Source organism: Sceloporus occidentalis, unplaced genomic scaffold, assembly GCF_023333645.1.
Source record: "Sceloporus occidentalis isolate IW3139 unplaced genomic scaffold, rSceOcc1.0.p SCAF_2, whole genome shotgun sequence".
In the NCBI taxonomy this organism is placed as follows: Eukaryota; Metazoa; Chordata; class Lepidosauria; order Squamata; family Phrynosomatidae; genus Sceloporus; species Sceloporus occidentalis.
In genome coordinates, this window is record NW_028316982.1 from 205,234,193 (window position 1) to 205,249,830 (window position 15,638).

Genomic DNA, 15,638 nt, shown 5'->3' on the forward strand with positions numbered 1-15,638 from the left:
AAATAAGCATATATTTTCTCTTTGTGTATATGTATTTGTTATTGTTATGTGCCTTCAAAATCTTTTCCAACTTATAGTGACCTTATGGCAATCCTATCATGAGGTTTACTTGGCAAGATTTGTTCAGACAAGGTTTGCTATTGCCTTTCCCTGAGGCTGAGAGCATGTCGCGCGCTTGCGCACACACAATTACAAATTATTTCAGATTTTCTTATGAACCAAAGACAATGAGATGAACTGAAACATCTTAGGGAATATATAAAGAAAAAGTAGCCCCTGATACAGTTCTCTATAGAAATGTCAGTTTGCAAAAAGTTCTGTCTAACTATGAATTGTTGCTATCTCCCCTCACTGTTAATCTATTTGTTGCTAGGAAGAGTGAACCAGTCTGTAGGAAACAGCTTATATCAGTGGTTCTCAACCTTTGGGGGTTGATCAACCCTTTCACAGGGGTTGCCTAAGACCCAGGGTTGGTACCATAATCTACTCTAGTGCAGCGGTTCTCAACCTATGGCTCATGGCATTAGGAAGGTTGAGAACCACTGGCTTATAGGGTAAGTTGTATCTAAGCACGTATTCGTGCGCACATGCACATGTGTCTACCTACATCCCTCTTTCTATGCAATAACCATATTTCAACACACAACAATACAAGGGACTGAGCAGCAACAGTTTCATTTTGATATTACATATATTTACCATGTGTTCACCAAAAATACAGCTTTCTTGCTCCCCCCGTTTCATGGGGTTCCAAATAAACCTGAGTTGATAGTTCAAGTTAGTACTTGCAAGACATTCAGGTACAGAAGTCTGAAGCATGCACACGATGGTATGCTGATCATCATCTTATTGGTCTTATGTTCAATAGGCCATCGAATATATTTAACAACATCTGCAAACTCCCGTGGTGCATGGGTCCTTATATTCTTTCAGAACATAGCGGTTATTTTGAAGACACTTCTCAAAGCACTGAGGATGTTTCTTTTTCAAAGCATGGCAAAAGCACACACAAAGCATGTTGTAACACCACTGCAGCAATGTTTTTGTTGTCATTTACATAATTTGAATTGCTGGTCTGCAAAATGTTTTAAACATGATTAAGCTTAAAAGAACAGATTGGTTTGTTCAAGAAAATGACCTGCAGAACTATAAATGTAAATAAAACCACCTAAGTGACAGGGTATTAAGAGGCAAACATGTCTGGATCATGGCCTTTTAAAACAGGGCCTGGAATTTAAAAATCTGTATGTGATGGAAGTCCAAGATCTGGATAGCTCACACAAAACTAGGTAATGGAGGCTAAGAAGTTAGGAATTTCTTCCACCCCATTTTTGAGTCCTGCTGAATCTGCATAGCGTACATGGTGGATACTGGAAAAGAAAAAATGCTGGCACTGAAAGGGAATTTCCTCCCACTGAGGCATCTGGAACATTTCTGTCTCGTGAGCTGCACACCACCATGAATGTCCATTTGGCACCAGCAAGTTTCACAACATTCAGACATTGCATTCTCTTGTAGCAGCTTAGGTCTACTTGTCACAAACAGGAGAAGACATAAAACTCTGTCTGAACATACAACTTCAGAATTCTCCTCCACAGAAAACCAGAATGTCAGAGAGAAGGCTAGGCTTCCATCCTTTATCCTACATTTTTTTTCTACATACAAGGATCTTTTTCCACACAGGCAAAAAATTTGATCATGCAAGTTTACACCTGCAGTAAGTGGTACACAGCCATAAGAGCTCATTTCACTGTTTAAAAGAATTAAATCTTAGTAGCAAAGTCTGCTGTACCAATCTGGCATACTCAAGCTGTACTCAAGAATTATGCCATGTCACAGTTATACCATGTCATAAACAGGAATGAAATTGTGTGGCTCTTAAACTGCAATGCTGGTATTAAATAAATGTGCCACTGGCTGAAACAAACACTGTTCCCATGGTATGAACCTATTTCTAATATGGAATTACAAGCCAATGGAAGAGGGTGTTTCCATATTAGATGTACTTTCACATATACATGTGGCCTCCAAAGATGTTCAAATTATTGAAAGATGGGTGCACAAAAATCTTGTTGGTGCTCTATACTATTTATTCCAGATCCCCAATCTCCAACTTGAAATTTTTTTTTGGAAGTGATCCAATATTCTTTGTGACTCAAGAGCACTTGGGGGCAAAGGGGAATGGTATAATAATGCTTTTAAAAAAAAAAAACACACACCAAAGAGTCATCAAATGACTTAAAACCATAATTTTATCAACAATCTTTCAATAACCTTCTAACCAGTTATTCTTATTTATCTTTCATGAAGATGTATATCTATTATCTATGCTAAACAAAAGGGAAGATGTACACGTCATTAGTGATCAATTGCCACTGTGCCAGACTAATGTGAACAATGACCAACAATGCTGTACACATAACTCATGTGCTAGCAGGGCACAGATAAACCATAGAAGAGTCTTTGGTTAAAACCCTGTATAAGAAATTATTTTCACAAAAAGGCCTACTTTATTATGCAGACAATTTCTTTACTGTGAACTAAAAAGAGCTGAAGAGTACAGAATGTGGTTACCTTTCACAAAGTTAGTCTTCACAGTTCATAGCACGAATGAATTTTTGATATCTAACTGCCTTGCCATTCCTACCATTTGCAAATGGCACTGGAGCGAGCAGATGTGTCCTTCAGTAACTCCACTTAATGCAATGCAGCATTTCTCAGCAACATTTTCAAGTATTTCCAATGCTATTTTGCTAAAACCAAGTTGTGTGCAGTTTTTTGAGGGGTGGTTCCACAGAAATAGTACACCTATACAAAGAAGAAATTGCTACCTTTTTTTCAGCAGAGCCTTTAGGAATATGGACTATTTTAAGCACACACATGTTGAGAAGAGGAGTGCAAACACAGATTTCCCTAGGGCCAAATGAGTATGAGATGATTACAGTAGCATCTCTTATCAAATGAATATTTTCTTTTAGGAAAAATATAGACTGATTTAATGTAAAATCTGCTTTATCAACATTCTGAACATCTAGTTTTTGTGCTTTTATTTGAAGTCCTGTTTCTTCATTATCCCTGTACATGAATTATGAGAGCGCACCTTCTTTAGAAACAAGGGGTAAACCCATTTTATCTGTTATTATTCTTCCTCTCTTTGAGTGATGTAATCAAGCATGGGCCTGTGAAGCAGAAATTATGGCTATTACCTAACAAGTCCATCAACCATGACATTAGATGCAAAAGGGCCATTCTATGATTCTGTTTTCACTGTTAAACCAAGCTGTTAAGTGGAATGGTCTTTTGCTGACATAGGCTTGTGTGTAATATGATACAACCCAAATGTACCAAAAATACCAACCTTGGAAAGATTATGTAGGCCTTTAAAATGAAATTAGTCTTTTCAACACTTAAAATAGTTGTCCTTTTGTCAACTGCACTAGCCAAACACCACTAAAATATGTGGTCCCGCAATTTTCTTATTAGATGTGATGACAAACTATACAGAGAAAATATTGTAACTACCAAGTCTTCACTACCTCTATGGAAAAGTCCCAGAAACCAGCAGTACACATAAGCTTAAACTTTCAGTATGGACATTTCAGCACTGTCCATTTATAGGGTCCATTATATTGAATGAAATCTGTGTTGGACTCATTTGCTGCAGCTGAGGCATTCTTGCTTCCAGCGTTTTCTCTGTTGGTGATCCTACTGACTGATTGCGTTTCCTCATCATCTGTCCAATCCCCATCATGGGAAAACGGCCTCTGCTCTTCACACAATTAGGACTCCCCAGAGGATTAGATGTGTTATTTAGCTGTGTTGGTGAGACAGCTTCCTCTCGGAAAGAACTGCTCTTTTCATCATATGTGAAGGAGAGCTGAGTGGGATGAACTGGACTTTTCGTGGGACTGGGAGAAGTGCCTCCAGGCTGGAAGAGTGGAGACAATGTCCTTTCGCTGGAACTTCTCCGACCAAAATTTACTGGTGAGCTCAGCATTCGATACTGGTGTGTGGGGGAAACTTGGTCTATTTGATCCTCTCTGTCACCAGTTTCAAAAGAATGTACAATATTTAGAATCAAGGGAGAATCCAAGTTCTGGCTGCCAGGACTGGAGGGCTCTTGTTGAGGTGAATCTTGCCGCTTTGTGAGCCTTGGGGTCCTCGGAGCAGGTTGCTGAATCTCAAGGTACTCCAAAGAATACGAGGTGACGCAACCTGTTTTGGCTGATGCTGATTCATGGAAAGGGCTCAAACCACCTGGAGAATCTACAACACAGTAGAAAAGTTGGAGAGAGGGAAAGCCCTATGAATTTTTTTGTTTTGTTTGTTTAGCCCTAAATAAGAATTTTCATTAACCAATCAAGTAAGAAATTCCCTAGGCAATGATTGAGGATAGATATTGTATATTATTTCAGATGGCTATCAAAATCTAAGTGCTAAAACATTACAATAAAACATTAAAATTATCGGCAGAACAATACAGTTCTTTGCCCACCTATGTATACCTGATTATTTCCTATACCAGAGGAAGGGAATGTGTGGCTCTCCAGATCTTGCTGTACTGCAACTTTTACCAGCCCTTGCTAGCACAACGAATAGTGAAGGATCATGGGAGTTGCCACATGTTCTCCTTACTGCCCTAGAGGAGGTTGCCCTGCATGTTCTTTCTCTAGTTGTACTCATACACTTTGCCACCTGCCAGTTTCTTTGGGAAATCATTACTATGTACCCATTATTACCACCACTTCTTTGTTCTGTCTCAAACCATCCTTTCTCATTGAACATTTTCTTCCTTTGTCTTGCTTTTATTTTATGTTTTATTCTAAATGATATTTTCCCTTTGTGTCCTCCTATCCAATCTCTCTCCTAAACACACACTGCACATACCACAGTGTTTGATCTATCAGTCTTTCTCTCTTGCTGTCTGTTGATAGACACACACACAGACACACACACACAAACACACACATCCCAAAATGCTAGGGTTTTCTTCACATTAATTTGTGGCTTTCCTTGGTTCTTTTGATTTAAGTCCTATGGGTTTCAAGTGCTAGACAAAGGACATTTGTTGTCATGTCTCTTGCCAGGCTAATCAATCCAAAACCACAACACAGGACAATAAAGAGAAGATAATTATATATAACAAGTTTGAATAGGGGAAGGAAACCTCTTTGAAAAGCCAGTGAGAATTTGATCTTACTGGCAGTCAGGAAACAGACACATTTCTGAATGTGCAATTATGCAAAATACATAATTTGTCTTTTCTGGAAAGTATCTAGATGCCTGTTCAATTCTCATACTGCTGTTCCAGAAATGTGGGTATTTATCACTGGCCATCTGCAAAGTGGAAAGGAATAGCTAGTGCTGATTCCCTGATATATGCATTATTGTTTTATTAAAACTGTGGCTCATGTTTGTGTCTCCCCTCAAAATGGCTCATGGCACTTATATCTTAAATGTTATATATATATGTTATCTCCACATATAAACAACACAAACAGACAGATGGACAGACATAAAATGACCCTAAAATGAAATGATTGAAAAAAGAACATGATTACAGGACAAGGCCAAAATAAAAGCCACCTCCATGTCACTGTTTTTGGAGCATACAGTAAAGTTGCATTTACATTGATATCAGTTCCATGTCAGCTTAACTGTCATAGCTCTCCCCACCAAAAAATTCCATGGAATTGCAGTCTGATGTTGCTGCTGAGAACACAGTCAAGAGATCATACTGCTCAATGCTCTTGGGGAAAAACTATTACTGTTAAAATGATTTATGTGTAAAATATGCTCTAGTTTCCTTCACAGAGGTAGTGTTTCCTCAGTAAGAGTGAATGTCTATTGAAGTAGTTTAAGACCGCTGTGTTATACTACCTTATTGTTGTTGTTCTGTGCCTTGTTGTTTCTAACGTATGGCAACCCTAAGGAGACCCTATCACGGGTTTCCCTGAGATTGAAAGTGTGTGATTTGCCTAAGGCCTCTGAATGGGTTTCCACAGCCAAGTGGGGATTTGAAAACTAGTCTCCAGAGTCATAATCCAATGCTCAAACAAATATATCACATTTGCTTCTTCTTGAGGAAGTAATTCTCACTGAATGCATGCCCCAGTCAGACACTGAGTTCATCAAGATAGGCCTTGTTAGTTTTTCTGAAACCAATATAATACCACTGAGTCACATCTCAAAGGTAGGCTTCCTCTGTGGCATCATTCTGGAATACTCAATGCCATCTGACAGTCAGACAATATATTCACCTTTAAACACCTCCTGAAAATGTGCCTGTTTATGCAACTGTTCCCGGGCTGATAATAACTGTTTTCTTGTGTGTGTGTGTGTGTGTTATTGTTGGAGGGTATTAAAGTATTGATTATCATTTAAATTGTCTGTAAGCTATTTTGTATTTTTTTATATATTGCATCAGATAGATTTTTATGTATATCAGTTACAGACTTTATTATATCAATTGGTATACAAATACTACTATCAATAGACAGTGTGTGAGAGAGAGACAGATAGATCAAACACAGCGGTATTTCTGAATAATCTTGTGGAGGGTTGCACTATAGAGCTGTGATATGTCCTGACTTTAAAAATTCTCTCTGATCTGCAACTTCTGAAGCAAACACTAATCAGATCAACAGCCAGAGAAAATATCCTTCTATGTACCTTTCTCAGATGCACCACCTTGGCTAGATCTGCGATCGCTTAACAGGGCTTTTGCATTTTGCATTTGAGTTGTAAGGCAGGAGGAAGGTTCTTTGTAGGAAGCAGGATTTTTCTCCGATTTCTTCAGAAGTGGGTGAAGGAGCTCTTCTTTTGTTTCTTGTTCCTTGGCCTTTTTGTCCTGCAAATTAAGAAATACAAAAAAATGGAAGTTTTTTTAAAAAAACACAGCTGGAGTAAAAACAACATTTTAGCAACATTTAGCATTTGAAATGGAAAGCATCAAGTCAATGGATGCAAGCCCGTCCTACAAGTAAATGCGTGCGCGTGTATGTGTGTATGTATAATACACACACATATATACACAGGCACACTCCTGAATATTTCAGAATCATATAGGTCATTGCTTAATTTTAAATGGAGTTCAAACTAGGTGCAACAGCAGCATACTCATGACTCAGAATCAGAGCTTAGAAAAAAAATACTTTTTGAAATTGCAATCCCCTCACAGGAAAAGTAACTTTTCCAAACTGTCCAAAGACAGGTAGCCAGCAGTTCCTTAAAAATCAGGGAGTCAAATAGAATATGAACCAAAGTGCAGAATGTACTATTGTTTTTTCCTGATCTAAAACAGAATCTAAACCATTGCATTAAAGTCTCTGTTAAACCTGAATCAGATCAGAACCAGAGAAAAGGAAAGAATCATGTAACCTATTCAGAATAAGGGTTTGGACAAAACACTAAATGTGGTACACCCAGTGGTTTCACCAAAATCAGAAGAGGGATAAGTACATAAAATGAAACCAATATCTGACAGGAGATGTACATCGGAAATTTCTGCAAGCTTTTGTCCTTGCTTCTCTTGAATGGCTGGACCTGGGTAAGATTAAGCAGGGACAGAGTTGGAGGCCTACTTCTTCATAGCAACGGGCGTTTGATCAACCAGTTAAAACATGAATATACATCCCTTCAATGATGATAAATAAACAAAGAAGCAAACAAACAAACAAAATTCTTTATCTCCCTTGTTTTATTTAATCAACTGAAAAATGTACCATCTAAAAATTAATAAATGGGAGTGATTACTTTGGTACTGTTTATTAAGTTTTTCCCTTCTACTGATGCCCTTGCTGTGCATTTAATGCACTGTCCAATTTAAACCTTGTCTGCAACAATTTTAGATATAGAGTGCACCTGCATTTTACGCGGGCGTGGTATACGCAGCTTTCAGCATATGCTGAAAGCCACACCGGAAAAGACCCTCTCACGTCCCGGAAAAGTAACGGAGCGGGCGCCTCTGGCGCGCACTCACAACCACGCAACCGTGTGCCACAGTCACGAGTCCCATTACTTCTAATGGGGCTCCAGCACATGCGGATTTCCCCTTACATGGAGGGATCTGGAAAAGATCCCCACATAAGGGGAGGTATACAGTTGGCCCTCCATTTTTGCAGGGGATCCAGGTAGATCACATCTATGCGGTAATGTACCAGACAATAATATTTCACCCTGCCTAGCTCTTGTCTTGACTGTGCCCATGTATAATACAGTATGTTAATATGATCATCATCATCATCATCGTCATCATCATCATCTTCTTTATTTAGCCCTTTCCACCAAAGGGTGGAACATCAAACATATACAGTGAGAGACAAAGACAACAAAGCATAACACTATAAATATACATAAAAGCTTCAACGTTCCACCAGCCACAAACCACCCCAGCATCCTCAGCTTAATCTGCAGAAACAGAGAGAAAGATCTTTAACCCATTTACAAAAATGAGTGAGATCTTCCCTCAGCCAGAAGTCAAAAAGAAGACCATTCCACAGATGTGGAGCCAGATCTTGAAACTCTTACAGACATGACAGAGCTTTGTATGTAGATCATAAATTCCTAGATGGTACATACCATGCTAGGCCAGCTGCCATGTACTGGGAGAGATTAGCACACAGAGCCCTGGCACTTTTTGTAGTGAGGTTCAGATACCCAAATGCAACTTTCTGCAGCCATTTGGATCTGTAACTTACACTATAAATTGCTTCGTTTCAGATGCTGTTGCACCATGCAGCAGTTTTAAAAGGCATCAGTTGCAATGGGACAACACTGGGCCACCTCACCATATCTTTACTAAGAGGTAATTCTGTTTATATTTTAATTGTCTCTCCCAACACTATCAAACCACTGTCAGAGGTTTTAGCATCAAATTTTGCAAGAGGCGAACATTTTGGAACAGTCATAACTTATTTATAATATGACTTATTTATGTATAACTTATTTATAAGTTAGAGTTACATAAATAACTAAAAGCCTGAAGCCACAAAATGCTTTAGCCTCACATTCCAGTTTTGTCTCCATCCTTTTTGGCTTCTTTTTCATTCCTCACCCTCTGTCTTTTCAACTTCCCACTTTTAAACCTACTGCCCATTTTGCCCCACTTCCTTTAACCATCATTCAAGACTCCTTGTTTATTTGTTAATGAAGCAGAGACAAAGGAGGGGCTCTAGCTAAGTTCTGAAGCACAAGCTTTGCATACAGAAAGTCCCTGTTCAATTCCTGGCACTTCCAGGTAGAATCATAGAGTTGGAAGAAATCTCAAAGGCCATTCAGTCCAACCCCTTGCCATGCAGGAAGACACATTCAGAGCACTCTTAATAGGTGGCCATGTGGCCTCTGTTTAAAAACCTCCAAAGAAGGAGACTTTACCTTTCTCCAAGGTAGAGCCAAAAAAAACAGCGCCATCTTTTTTACAGTGAGAGTAAGAGTTGAGTGGCTGCCCAGAACAAACTGGTACCAGCCAGCCACTATTCGACACCGAGTAAAATGCAGTTTGTTTTAGGAGGCATGAGACAGTGGCCATGTGGATGGGACCTGGTGGCCACTTGTCTCTCAAAAGTAAGGAGAAGCTGTCCATTGTAGTGATGTTGACCAATGGATGCAGTTAGTGGCAATGTCAGGTGGAAGCCAAATAGCCTGTACCAGGATGCCAGGAATTCAAAGGATGAAGGTCAAGTCTAGTACTCAAGACATAAGAACAACTTCCCCCCGTAATACTCAATATTTTAAGATAATGGTGGAAAAATAAGGCTACCATCTGTAGGGCCCCATGAAGCAGACTTTCCTGCTAGACACTCATGAGCAAAATTAGGAACAGCCTATCACATATTTGGTACTGTTTCTCAATTTACCACTTTATGTAAACCTACCATGTTTAGTTCTGAGTAATGGCAGTGTTCCAGAAGCCCTAGAGGAGGCTTGGTCTGGGTACTAGTTTGTCATGAGAGACTATTCAAGTGATCAAATGGTAAAGCCTGGACAGAACTCTTCTGTCCATTTTCCTCCAGATTATAGAAATAGTATTGAAGAATTTTCCACACAGCGCTGCAGGACCCTAGGAGATGTCTGCCTGCATCTCCATGGTAACACACTGATGCATTTTCGTGTATCTCTTATGTTCAGAATAGCTCTTTGCAAGTGGATGTCTGCAGCTGCAAGCTAGACTGAAAGGGCTGTTTTGTCTGTAATGGCTGAAGAACACTGAGGAAGTGTCTCCTTTTTGCATGTCTATGTCAAATGGAAGACTCTAGGGGCCCTGAAAGCATGCCAGCAGCACGTGTTAGACAGTACTGATGATAAAGTTTGTTCCTAAGGCAAAATGGGAGGTAGAATGGCATTAGAATATTTTAAAGGCACAATTTCAATGATTAATGAAGTGTTTTATGCTGACATGGACACTTGTCTGTCTTTGCAATGACAAAACAAATACATGCAAAAAAAAAGGTAAGGCACAGTATCTAATTTCTAAGATAGTTGTTTTTTTTAAAAAAATATACCAACACTCTCACAGTCAACACCATTGAATATTACAGTAAGCAGTCTAAAGTTGAAATCTATAATATAGGTGCTGCAACTGTCAGATGAATGTTTATGTTTCAGGAACAGGAAAAGTGATACTAAGCTGCTTGCCTTCAAGAACAGAAAAGGAGGAAGATGCCTGCCTTTTGAGATTGTTGCTAGAGGAAAAAAACATGGTTTTTGGTATCTAAGCAACACAGAATCTCAGGTTGCCTTCTAAAGGAAAAGATCTCTCATTTCAAGTAGCTTGACAGTTCATATGACCATGGTAGTTCATAATTTTTCAGGTCTTTTACCTTGTTACTTCTGTGAAACACTGAAAGGTGACTTCCCCCCTTACCAATATAGAATGATGACTAAGAATTATTTTTATGAGTTAAATATACTGACTCCCTTCCCGTTATCTAATTTGTTAAATCTCAGGATAAACTTTTTTCTGGTTTACAATCCTTTTCTCAAATAAAAGTTTGCACAATCATATCTGATTCACTATATATTAGTTTTCATCTATGGATAGTTCCTTCTCTAGGAGGCCAGAACAGTACTAAGCCTGATCTGAGCTAAACCCAATAATCCATACTAAAGAGCTAAATTATGGCTCTTGTAGTAATGCCCTCTTGATGTCTTTTGCTATTTTCTGTCTTCACCTAATTTCCTTTTCAGTTCCTTTGTCTCTGGAATTCTCTTTCGGATGACATTTGCATGGTCCCATTGCTTTTTGCATTTGAAAGAGAGTTTCACAGTGTAAACTTGGAAGTGTCCAATTGAGATAATGGGACTGTTCATTCTACACTTGTTCTACATTCTACATATTTATGTATCTCTTCCTTCCTTTTGGAACTATTTCATTCCTCTTTCTTTTCCGCTTGGATGTTCAGTTTTTCCTTTTGCTCAGCAGTCTGTACCACAAAATTATGAGACTGATCTTTCATTCCTCCCTCAACACCTTACAGATCTCCAAAATGTCAGGCCTAAATCCAACTGCTAGTCAAAGTTAGAATAGACCTACTGAATAGTAGGTCAACACCTATGTAAATGCAATTGCTTCAATATTAGCAAATGTATGTACTTTCTAATTGCCTGTTGGTTTATGGTGACTTCATGAATTTCACATTTTTTCCTAAGCCATGAATATGCAGAGGTGGTTTCTCATTGCCTTCCTTTGAATATAGCCTTCACCTATTTCCTGGCAGTCTTCTATCCAAGTACTAATTAGGCCTGACCCTGTTTAGCTTCTGAGATCAGGCAGGATCTGAGGCCAAAATCCAATAATTATGCTAATGGAGAGTAACTCTTTTCCAATGTAGGCAAGCTGGTAGCTGGAGGAGTGATGGCTTCTTCTCCCCTCTATAGATCTGGGCAACTGGAGCTCTGTTTCCCCTTCCCCTGCCACTGTTTGGCTGCAGATGGTGCCCAAGGCTATCCTTGTAGAGGAGGAGGAGAGGCAGCCATCACCCTCCTAGATAAGGCTAGAAGGTGCTTCTTTGGTCCCAAGTACACAAAGGCTGCTGTTCCCAAGTACACCACCAAAGTCAGTCAGTAGGCTGAGAAAAATGAGCTATGCCTGGGAGCTCTAGTATTGTGCAGGCAGGTACAGGATACCAGCTTCTGCAACAGCCTTAAATGTACTCACACTGGCTTAAAGAGATTACACCAGCATAAGGCACCTACAGAATTGAATCCTGAATGTGCTTATACTTCTCTCTTGTGCATAGATGGTACAGTTTAGCTCCAGCTTCAAAAACACAAGAAGACTCAAAGTGGAGTACTGAACAATAAATTCCAAGAATTACAGCAGTGTTCCAGATATTTTTCTTTTTCTTCTTTTTTTTTCTTGGGGGAAACGGCATCCTCCACAAAAAAGAAAGCTGGTGGCTTCCAAGAGGAATCACGTGCAGAGGATTTTTCCCACCAGCTATGTTACACCAGTATCAGAATCTTCCTATTTTGTCCCCTTGATAGATATAACATACAAGGAATGGGCTTCATCACTATAGAATCTATGGTTGGAAATAATTTAATATAGCTGTAAATGGAAAATACCATCCTCAAACAGGCACATGAATACGTTAATTTTTAAAGAAAAAGATAACCAACAGAATTCATATTTATACCTATAAATCCTTCAGTTTTTAAAAACAAGAGGACTAGTAGTGCACATTGCATGAGAATCTAAGGCCCGTTACAGACGGGCTAAAAAGTACGTGCAGAGCACATACTAGGGTTAAGACGGGGCGGTGCTTCCGCACTGCTCTAACCCTAGTGCGCGCTCTGCGCGCACAAAATGGTGGCAGCCATTCCACACGGCCGCCACCATCGATACGTGACAACCGCGCCGCCTCCAAACGAGGCGGCGCGGTTGTGACGTATTGGGTTCGCGGCAGGGCGCCTAGGGCCGTTTCGGAGCTCCTTCCTGATTTGGTCCACTGGGCGCAGCCTTCAGACAGCTGCGCCCAGCGGACCAAAGTAGAAAGGGGCCAAACGACCCCTTTCTCCTTCTCCCCGCCGCCGCGGGGTTTCCTTGGGGCTTGAAGCCCCAGGGACACCCCTTTTCAGCTGCGGGGAAGGGGCCTTTTGCCACTTCCCCGCAGCCTGAAAAGCGGCGGATCGGGGCCTCAGCAGCTGCCACTCTGGATGCTGAGGCCCCGATACAGCGGGGAAAGGGGCGGGTACAGCCCGCCCCAAAGAGGCGGTCAGTAACCCGCCCTAGTCTTTCTTTTTACTAATACATTCAGCATACGTTTGCAAACAGGGAAGATTTCCTTTCATGCCCCACCCTCAAAAAGCGACCCCATTCACATGAAACTTTGATGTGTTTTAGCAGTGAGTCACTCGATAGGTTTTTTTCACATACTTCATTAATGTTCTGGGAATGGGTTTATTTTTCTGCTCTTCGTAGAATCAAAATCCTGTCTGCTGTAATCATAGTCAGTGAAAATATCCAAATTCTGCCTAGCTCTAACTAGATGTTGCTAGAGATTTACCTCATAAGATTCCTTGTTTGATTTGTATTTCTCTATCCGACATATCTGGTTCATGTACACATTATCAGGAATGTCAGTCTTCTGGAAGGATTAAAAAATGCAAATGTAAGATATTTGTGGGGAAATGATAACAAATTGGTTAAAAATAGAAACTGAAACAATCAAATGCATGGCATTATATAGGCAACACATCTTTTAATCATTTTTCTTCAGAGATTACTTAGAAATTGCAGACTTATGGAGAGACACATTCTATTTGAATCCAACCCCATTACAAAAGGCTCCTTCAGTGAACTTTTGTGTTCATCCTAATCATGCAATGTCACCCACATAACTACCTTAATGGAATTATCTTTAAGTGTTCTTTATATGTGTTTTTCTGTTAACTCATATCCTAAGCCTGTTTGAAAATGTTTTTGTTGTTGCTGATAGTGTTCTTTGTAGAATTGAAATACAAAAGTGTAAAAAATAAAATTATATAAAAAAAAGAAATTACTGTACACAAATAGGCAATTGCACAGCAAATATAACTTATTTTTATTACTCATTAAAGTAATTTTCCGCAGATAAAACAGAAGCCAATCAGATGGGGAGGAGATGCCAGAGACAAAATGCATCCTTAGCTCCATTAATTCTGCTATTCCGTTAGAGCTTGTATATCATGTGGCCTTATCAACAGCAAACATGATATATGAATAGTTTTGCCAAGCTTTCTGCTCTTACAAAGGTTTGTGGAAAGTTCTTGGCTAATTCCCCCCCCCCTTCAGTTCTATGGTGCTGCTACCTGAGCTTGTACAAAAAGAATTACCACTCATGATGCTGGTGTAAAACTCCCTACCTTACTCAAAATGGCAAAATGGGCCCAAATACATGTACTCACTATCTTTCCCCAATTGCTTGCTCATACACTGCCACAGCAATTGTTTCAGTGAAGAAAATTAAATCGCTATTACATACTGTAACTTCCCCAGATGTCAATGCAAAAAAATGAACACACTGTGCCCTTTCTTTACACGGGGAATCCGTTCTGGACCACCACCATCCACGTAAAAGAAAAAATGTGTAAGCTTAAGCCCCATTGGAAATAATGGGGCTCATGCCTGTTGTGCGGTACTGCGGTTGTGCCGCAGTCACGCGCCCCATCTTCCGGAGTGCACAAGGCTTTTTTCCGGCGCAGCTTCCAGTGTATGCTGGAAGTTGTGTATGATGCACCCACGTATGACGCGGGTGCACTGTACTAACAATGAGATAGATAATCTGTGATGAAACAAAAACATATAATAAAGATTTATTGCATAAGATCACAGAAGAGAACTCATTGTTTAAAGGATAATCATTATAGGCTAGAAGAGACAACCAAGGTCAAGAAATACTCAACCCATATCAATAAAAAATTCAATATCTTTTAATGTTTCAGCCTTTAAACTAATGAGCAAAAAATTAATGAGCAAAAAACAGACATGCTAGGATCTTTGCTTTGACCTGTTCTTAATTCCCAGATCTATTCATTTTTGTTGTTCGTTATCTACAACAACATAGTTGAACAGTTTTAGGATACACTGACTTTGTTTCTAAATGATGAAGCTTGAAATCCTAAGCATACTTACTTGGAAGTAGTGCACATTATAATACCCAGTGAAGCCTTCTTAACTCAGCCGTTTACTATTACAGAGATTAACTCTACTTTCTACTTGGGAAATCAATGCCCACTCAAAGCCATACTTACTCTAAGACTGGCCAAATACCGCTCCAGCTTCTTATTAAGCAAGACATAGATGGCAAGAGTGTGGCAAGCCCTGTTAGAGAGGACAGTATTGATCACATCACTGTTCTTATAGCCAAGCTTTTCAGTCATGTAGAGCAGCACATTTTGGCTTATGTCTTCTAGGTGAATTCTACATAAAGAGAAATGACAACATATTATTTTTGCTATTTGCACAACCTGACATTTGATTTTAAATACCAAATTATTCCCTGCCCCCACAGTTCAAACAATTATGGCTTATCTATTTGGAAAACACCTTCATATTGGAAAAATTATGCAAATCTGAAGTGGATCTTCACATTTTATTGCAGGGGTTGGAATCAGGCAGCCCTCCATATATTACTGGACTGAAACGCCCCAGTGTT

The 15,638-nt window shown here is 39.6% G+C and overlaps 1 protein-coding gene across 1 annotated transcript in view; it reads right to left on the reverse strand.

The window, feature by feature from the left end:
* Nucleotides 1-2,509: 2,509 nt before the first annotated feature.
* Nucleotides 2,510-15,638, reverse strand: part of HUNK (hormonally up-regulated Neu-associated kinase) — an 82,804-nt gene continuing 69,675 nt past the window's right edge. The window contains exons 7-10 of the mRNA XM_089512102.1: nt 15,235-15,403; nt 13,509-13,589; nt 6,673-6,850; nt 2,510-4,266 (exon numbers count right to left, since the gene is read on the reverse strand). Of these exons, the coding sequence (XP_089368228.1) occupies nt 3,599-4,266; nt 6,673-6,850; nt 13,509-13,589; nt 15,235-15,403 (1,096 nt within the window). The 3' untranslated portion in view covers nt 2,510-3,598. The remainder of the gene's footprint in view (nt 4,267-6,672; nt 6,851-13,508; nt 13,590-15,234; nt 15,404-15,638) is intronic.